At 39.9% G+C, this 8,537-nt stretch overlaps 2 protein-coding genes across 2 annotated transcripts; one reads left to right on the top strand and one right to left on the bottom strand.

Annotated features, from left to right (window-relative positions):
* The first annotated feature begins 1,843 nt into the window (after window positions 1–1,843).
* On the top strand, window positions 1,844–5,795 carry LOC131225058 (receptor-like protein EIX1). Its single transcript, XM_058220483.1, has 2 exons — window positions 1,844–1,882; window positions 2,015–5,795. Exons 1-2 carry the CDS (start codon window positions 1,844–1,846, stop codon window positions 5,273–5,275), a joined length of 3,300 nt encoding a protein of 1,099 aa, XP_058076466.1. The 3' UTR covers window positions 5,276–5,795.
* A 704-nt stretch (window positions 5,796–6,499) lies between these two features.
* Window positions 6,500–8,280, bottom strand: LOC131225669 (heavy metal-associated isoprenylated plant protein 31-like). The gene is made up of 3 exons (XM_058221237.1): window positions 8,135–8,280; window positions 7,959–8,037; window positions 6,500–6,840 (listed from the first exon to the last, which is right to left on the bottom strand). The coding sequence occupies exons 1-3, from the start codon at window positions 8,138–8,140 to the stop codon at window positions 6,515–6,517; spliced, it is 411 nt and encodes a 136-aa protein (XP_058077220.1). The 5' UTR covers window positions 8,141–8,280; the 3' UTR covers window positions 6,500–6,514.
* Between the last annotated feature and the right edge of the window lie 257 nt (window positions 8,281–8,537).

The following is an 8,537-nucleotide window of genomic DNA, read 5'->3' as shown; positions in this document are numbered from 1 at the left end:
TTGGACCTGATCAACAGGTTGGATGGTCAACAAACAATACAGTAGACCTTAAGAAAATTTTTAATAATAAACATCCAATAAGCACTACTTCCTGTGGTGTGGTCCATCTGAAATTTTTACCTTCTTAATTTTTTGGGACCACACCCTAAAATAAGATGCCAAAACATGAATCATTTTAAACCATGAACCATATCCAGCAGTTCAGAGTCATGGTACATGTGGCCCACCTAATGGATGGGCCTGAGCCAACTTGAGTTTTTGGCTGAACCACATCTTGGAGGGAACCTGACTGTTGACCATCCTAGATATTTCGCATGCATAATTTCTCATAATAATAATAATAATCTCTAAATGAAAATACAAACAAAAACATTCCTAGTTTTGAAATGGGATTGAGTACCGAGTAACTTAGTAGGCTTTATTGTACTAGCCAACACTGTTGGGCCCACCATGAATGTTTGTGGTTTATCCATGCTGTCCATCAATTTTTCCAGTTCATTTTAGGATTGAGCCCAAAATTGAAGTATATACAAAGCTCAAGTGGACCACAACTGCATATGGAAATAGTGGGAATAATGATTTCCACGTTGAAACCTTCCTAGGGCCCAAAGTGATGTTTATTTGTCATTCAACCTATTCATAAGATCACACAAACATGAATAAAGGAAAAACACAAATATCAGCTTGATCCAAAACTTCTGTGGCACCCATGAATTTTTCAATGGTAGATGTTCAAATCACACCGTTTCTTGTGGTGCGGTCCACGTGAGCTTTAGATATGCTTTATTTTTGGGCTTAAGCCCAAAAATTATATGGTAAAATGGATAGATATAGTAGATAAAATATATGAATCGTGGTGGGCCCCACAGAGTTTAATCAGTACGCTAAGAGTTACTGGGAAGGCAATCTGCTCCCCTCAGTATTTAAGTTACAATGCTAATCAAATGAATCAATCCAGACCATCCATCCAATCCCACCCACTGTTCAAGTGACACTAAGAAAGCCATAAAATCTGATCCTTGGATTACAGTTGTCCCACCAAGAATAGCCTATGGATCCTTTGCACCGATGGTAATTTGAGTTTCCAATACTACTAGACTGGTTAGATTGTGCAAGTGGAGCCCATGCTTTACTAAACCAACCCACTGGTACTATGGTCGCCTATGGCAGATGAACCCAATGAGCCAAAAAAACAACACACTATCACCTAGTTTAAAAAACAGATAGCGTATTGAGCCAGCTGACCTAACTAGGAAAAAGCCACCGAATCACACGATGAATCCCCACCATTAAAAGCTTCATGGGGCCCATGCACAAAAAAAAAAAATCACTAAGAACTTTTCCAGCCCCTTCAATACGTAGACAATTAAGGAAAGAAAATGTATACATTACACACGTGCCATACAAGTAGTCAAATTAAACTATCCAAATTAGGGTATCCAATATAGATGTACTCTTAACAAAAATTATTCTTATTTGATTAAAAAAAAAGAAAAAAAATTTAATTATCAATCTTATTAATTTTCACAAACAAGCCTCCAGGAATCAGAGGTTAGGATGGTTCAACTAATCTAATCTTGGGATTGTAACTTTGCTACATTAGGCTGCATAATCCTGTTATTTTATTTGATTTAATGTATGCCACGTGTACAATTTTTGAGTGCTCATGGATCAAGCTCAACCGCAGCCTGAGTTTCATGTAATTTCTCTTCTTCTAGACCATTGAGATGGTGGGCCGTACCATGAAGATCACCTAAATTTAAAAAATGGATGGACGATGATCCTTGTCCCCAAGATGTGCTAAGGAACTTGATAAACGGCTTGGATGTCTTAGACGATCAAGATGCCAGAGACTTGCCTTGTCAAGAGCGGAAACGGATTGGTTAGGATTGCTTGATCAGAGTTAAGAGAAAATGGTGGTGAACTCGCATGATGGATGTGTGCGGTCTTCAGATCTTATAAATTAAGGAGAGCGGAAGGAGAAATCAGCAAAGAATCAATTTCCCTTTTCTAGAGCAGAGAGAAAAGGAATGGAGAGTTGTTATTCTCAGCAGAGAAGATTTCTTATTTCTTTGTTTTAAATGTATTAATATATTGGGGAGGATATTGGAAGGTGAGTGGTTGCTTCGATTCCGAGAGAAAAGCTCTCACCACCTTTCGGAAGTCTCTCAACGATTTCTCCAATCTTCTCTCTTCATGGGATGATGATGCCTCTGACTGCTGCAAATGGAGAGGAATTACCTGCCACAACATAACTGGGTTTGTTCTTAAACTCGACCTCCATGCTACTTACAGGGTAGGTGGCAGAATTGATCCAGCTCTGGTTCAACTGAAGCATCTTCAGTTCTTGGACTTGAGCGATAATGCTTTTAATGGCGCACCAATTCCAGATTTCCTGGGTTCAATGAAGGAGTTGAGGCATTTGAACTTGTCAGAGGCAGGGTTCAGTGGGAGAATCCCTCATCAGCTTGGAAACCTCACCAAACTCGTTTCCCTGAAGCTTTCTTCATCTTCTTTGAGTGCCAAAAACCTTTGGTGGTTGACAAGCCTACCTTCTCTCAATTACCTCGACATGTCTTATGTGAACCTTTCCATGGCAAGCCATGATTGGGTGCACGTAATGAACATGTCTCCTTCCCTTGTTGAGCTAAGCTTAATCGAATGTGGTCTTTCATATATTTCTCCAACTCTTCCTTCTGTTAATTTCACATCTCTCCGTGTCCTCCATCTCAGTGAGAACAACTTCAATTCTAGCATTCCAAACTGGATAGCTAACATTAGTAGCCTCGTGTCCTTGGATCTCTCATACAACAACTTTCATGGTGAGGTTCCTCATCGATTTTCACAACTTCCTAACTTGGAAGAGTTGTGGTTGGGATCAACTGATGATAACCTGAGGGTTGATTGGTCAGAGTTCCTTGAAGGCAGCTGGAGGAAGCTGAAGAAACTTGATCTATCTTTCAGTCAGCTGCATGGAGGAATCCCCAACTCTATTTGGAATATGACATCACTTGAGTCTCTCTCTTTGTCATTCAGTGAGAATATAACAGGTAGCATTCCAAGAGCCATAACTAAGCTTATCAATTTAGAGAGCCTGTCTTTGTATGGATACAAAATGCATGCGGCCATTCCTGATTGGTTACATGAGCTCAAAAATCTTAAACACCTTTCTCTCCAAGATTGCATGCTAACAGGCCCAATCCCTGCAGCTCATCTTGGAGGATTGTCTTCCTTGGAAGAATTAGATCTCTCACGGAATCAGTTGAATGGAAATATCCCTGCAGCTCTTGGAGGATTGTCTTCCTTGCTATATTTATCTCTCCTTGGGAATCAGTTGAATGGGAATATCCCTGCTTCTCTTGGAGGATTGTCTTCCTTGGAAGAATTAATTCTGTCGGGGAATCAGTACAATGGAAATATCCCTGCAGCTCTTGGAGGATTGTCTTCATTGGTATATTTAGACCTCTCAATGAATCAGTTGAATGGAAATATCCCTGCAGCTCTTGGAGGTTTGTCTTCCTTACAAACTTTATCTCTCGGTGAGAATCAGTTGAATGGGACAATCCCAACAACTTTAGGACAACTTTCTAACTTGTATTGGCTTGACCTCTCTTACAACTCCTTGACAGGAAACGTGTCTGAAAGTCTTTTTGAAAACCTCAAAAAGTTGATGTCCTTACATTTGTCTTCCAATTCTTTGGTTTTTGTTCCACACTCTGATTGGGCCCCTCCATTTCAGCTTTCTTACCTTGACCTAGGATCATGTCATTTAGGTCCTCGATTTCCTCTCTGGTTACGAACACAAAAATATGTAGGATTATTGGATCTCTCTAACACAACCATCTCTGGCATCATCCCCACCTGGTTTTGGGATCTAACACCCCAACTTCTTAAACTCAAGCTTTCAAATAACCAGATTTTTGGCCAATTGCCCAACCCTTTCAAAATGCAACCATGGGCCATCATTGATTTGAGTTTGAATAATTTCAGTGGTCCCATACCCTGCATATTGAATGGAGCCAGAGTACTTGATCTCTCCAACAATCAATTTTCAGCCCCAATCCCACCCAATTTTACATCCACAATGCAGTATTTAGAATACTTTTCTGCCAAAGGTAACCAAATCAATGGCACGATTCCCTCATTCATAGAAGGAATGAAATCCTTGATTGTCCTTGACCTTTCTCGAAACAATATTGGTGGTATCATTCCATTGAGTTTGGGTAATTGTGTAGCCCTTGAGGCAGTTGATTTGAGCAACAACAGGTTATTAGGAGAAATACCCAGGTCCCTGGGTCAGTTGCGTCGACTCCGAACAATGCACTTGAGCAACAATAGCCTATCAGGAAAAATCCTTTTGTCCCTGAAGAAATCTGCTGGTTTGGAGACTATTGACCTTGGATACAACAATTTCTCAGGTCATATTTCCACTTGGATTAGCAAAAGCTTTCCAACTTTAAGAATTCTGTGCTTACGATCCAATAAGTTTACTGGCAACATCCCACCACAACTATTAAACCTAACTTCTCTTCAGCTCCTTGATGTAGCACAAAATTGTTTATCTGGTTCAATTCCTCAAAGTTTTGAAAATCTCATGGCCATGAAGAATGAGCAAAAGATTAACCACGTTCTTTTCCATGGAGGGATAGAATCATCATATTACAAGGAAAACTTGCTTGTGTCAATGAAGGGGCTAGTGTTTGAATACACAAGAACAGTTTTACTGGTTACATGCATGAACCTTTCAAGAAATAATTTGTCTGGAGAGATTCCTGAAGGATTCACAGGACTTTTGGGATTACGTGCTTTAAACTTATCTGGAAATCATTTGACCGGAAAAATCCCAGATAAGATTGGTAAATTGGCATTGCTAGAGTCTCTTGATTTCTCTGAAAATCAGCTTTCAGGTACAATTCCTCTGAGCATGTCAAATTTAACTTTTCTAAGTTGCTTAAACTTGTCGTTTAATAACTTGTGGGGGAAAATCCCATCTGGAAATCAGCTCCAGACATTCCAAGATCCTTCTATTTATATGGGCAACATCGGACTTTGTGGACCTCCTCTTCTAGATAAATGTGTTAGTGATGAGACTCCTCCAGGTCCTGGTTACGTTGAAAAAGATGAAGAAGAGGATGAAATGCGTTGGTTTTACTCTGGGTTGGGACCAGGATTTGCAGTTGGGTTTTGGGCCTTATGTGGCATTTTAGTGCTCAAGAGGTCTTGGAGGATTGTCTATTACCGCTTCTTTGATAAGATGAAAGATAGACTCTTTTAGTAATTGTTATAGGATGTTATACTGAAGAAGTTTGATAGAAATCGAAGTAATGTGTAATGAATAATTGTTGTAATGTTGGATGCTTCACAAAGGTTGGTTTTTTTTATTTTTTATTTTGAGTACTTTTAATGAGAATTGTAATAGAAAGCGTTAGCGATGAATTTGGGGAGAGAATCCGTCAGTATAGCCCCCTCTAATGTATGTAATAATTATCAATAAAATTACAATTGATGTGCTCCTACATTTCTTTTAAAAATTAAAAATTAAAAATAATAAATATTCCTATTTTGTATAAGCCAGTTGCTCTTCTCATCAATTGGGGCACGCCAATAAGAGAAACTGATGCGGATTGCCTGCAAAAGCCTTTCTTACCAAGATTAACACGAGTAATGGTCCAGTGCTCAGTCCAATCAATTAATTGGACCGCCCACAACGCTAATGACATATTTCAATGGCTAGTATGCAAATCTTAACCAGATCAAATGATTCTGGTCATACGATCAGTCAACTAGAAAATGGACATTAGGATGCCTCGTGCAAAAATAGGTCCGTTCTACAATTTGGGCCATCTATTTTTTGGGATCGGTTAGTGGAACAAAAGAAGTATTTCTATCAAATAATCCAAACCATCCAATCAAATGGCCCAGGAAATGGAAGGCTACGGAAAAAGAAGGGAAACTTTTGGATGGATCTGATCATCTGATCTGTGTAATTTTTACAAGGTGGCTCACGAAAGCGTTTGAGTTAATGGTCGGTCAGGAGCATGGATAACTATAAGTGCTCTTAATTAGTTGTGTTGGGACCCTTGGATAATTTGATTGCTCGATCTGTACCATTCATCAGGCCCATCATAAATTTTACAGGCTACCACAGAAAATTCACTGTTCAGACAATTCTAAGCATCTATCAACAGCTTACAAAATGGACGTCTACGATTGTTTACATAAGAATAGGTCTGATTGGATGGCTTATGTTTCTAAACGATCACTATTATCAGTCAATCCTAACCATTATACCAATGGCCTACAAAAATTGTGATTTTTTGCATTGTAGACCCTGAAATGAATAATGGACTAATGGACAGCATAGATTGATTGATCAGTTAGACTATCAAAGTCTCCCAATAGAACAAGGAGCACTGTAACTTATAATGATCCGAACCACTGGATCATTTCTCAATAACAAAACAATACAACCTTATCCATTGAATATTTAATTAAAAAATAAAAAACCACGTGATCACATGATGGTGCATGCATGTGGATTTTCATCGCTGAAAAGGGATGCCACAGCTTCATCAGATGACACAGCCATTGAGTAGGTTGCGGGAGTATGGAAGAAAGTGTGTACACTCGCCACATCGTTGCTGGACCGTTCGTAATAGTGGTTCGCTATGTGGGCCGGGTATTTATAAAATGATGAATAATGGGAGTAAGCTGGGAATGGCCATGGCTCGGCTGCCTTCCCAGTCCGACGGACGGTCTTGATTACCTTCTTCTCCTCCACTGCATGCCCTCTTACGGTAACCTTCTGTGTTTCCATTTCTATGTCTATTTCATCTACTCCTGCGGAGCATGGAAACAACTGAATAAATCAACATACTAGTTATTCGTATATGAATATCATGGGGTGGCACATGTGCCAATGTGGCATACGTGTTTAAGATTCAATCAGTTAATCAAGCAGGCCCCACTTAAGACTTGCACCATATGTACATGTGTTATATATTACATGTGTGGCCCACTTGATCAGTGGATGGATAGAAAATATTTAAGTGGGAAATAAGGATTTTATCAATTTCTGGTCAGGTAGGGTCGAGTCTGGCAGGCTCGGGCAATCAATTCTTCTGGGCTTAAACGGGCCTGTGTGGTAGGCCCACGCAAGTTCAGGCTCTGGGTCTTAACTGTTGGGTCGACCAGGGCCTAGCCTGGCCTGACACAAGCGTCTTCCATTGCCACTTGTACTTGGGTAACATAAATTTTTGTAGGCCTATGTCCATTTTCAAATAAGGCCCATACCCAACTTCGAGGTCTTTTGTAGGCCCAATCTGGACCCATATCTGGGTTGGATCACTAACCCAATGTGAGAAGCTAGAGAAGTAATTTGCATTTTGGAAGCTGGCAACTGAATCTGCTAAAAGATGACAAGGCTTTGAATATTGAGTTTGTTTATGGTGCGTTTGGTTGCACCAAATATCATGAAATTTCATTATATGTTACACCAAATTAGACTGATTATTCATGAAATATCATGGTATTTGGTGCAAACAAACACGCCATTAGTTAACACAAGAAGCATGCTTAGGATTAGAAAATGTGCGTTACTGGATGGGGCATATATAGCTGCATGGCTCAACAATCCGAACCATCCATTTGGTGGGCCCGATTCCAAATGACTATGGTCTAAGAACCACGTCCATTTATGTTAGATGATCAAGAAGAGGAAAACAAAAAAGCCTGTTGTGTCATATGATATCCAACTCGTGTATTTTTCATGCTCGACAAGATGGACAGCTTCGAATTGCAAATCATATCATGTTGCAGATAATCCAAACAAGCTGTGACCAGTACAAGCAATACTAATACAAACTCTTAGGCCGTGTTTGGCTGTGCAATATCATGAAATTTTTTTATATTTGGTGCAACCAAACAAAGCCTGAATAAGAGATTGATCATGTATATACCTTCGAGCTTGAAGAGAGCTTTCCGAATCTTTGTTGCGCATCCCTCGCAGTCGAGGTTTGGGACCCTCACCTGTATCACCTGCAACCGGGCTGCGGCATTGATCAGACGTTATATAGCATGTGATTAGTCACTAATTACAATATAATCACTACCAAAAACCAAAATGGATACATACAGACATGCTTTTGTAGTTTAATATGATAGAACAAAATGTATGTGTGTAGGAGGATTCTTGTGTAGAAATAGAAGTGTGTTTGGGATCCTATTTATAGAGAGAGGCATTTGAAGGTTTGATCTCGGAATGGAATGAACGGCTAGAAGTATCCTATAAGGAAATTGTGGGTAGTCTTTTTGGAGCGTTGGATTTTGAAATTTGAGAGAAAGTGGGCCAAGGCGTGCAATGGTAAAAAGAAAGGAGACTTTTCAGCCCTACAAAAGCACTTTTTTCTTTTATGTCCCTTGCAATAATGAGAAAGCTGGTTTGGAAGGCTGGGAGATGTTGGTGCACTCCCGGACACATGTGCCAGTTTTACCCAAGCTGGTCACTAGGTGGGGCCAACCATGTAGGTTCTCCCCCT

Source organism: Magnolia sinica, chromosome 14, assembly GCF_029962835.1.
Source record: "Magnolia sinica isolate HGM2019 chromosome 14, MsV1, whole genome shotgun sequence".
NCBI classification, from domain to species: Eukaryota; Viridiplantae; Streptophyta; class Magnoliopsida; order Magnoliales; family Magnoliaceae; genus Magnolia; species Magnolia sinica.
The sequence above is the reverse complement of the archived record's forward strand: the minus strand, read 5'-3'. Positions and strand labels throughout refer to the sequence as shown.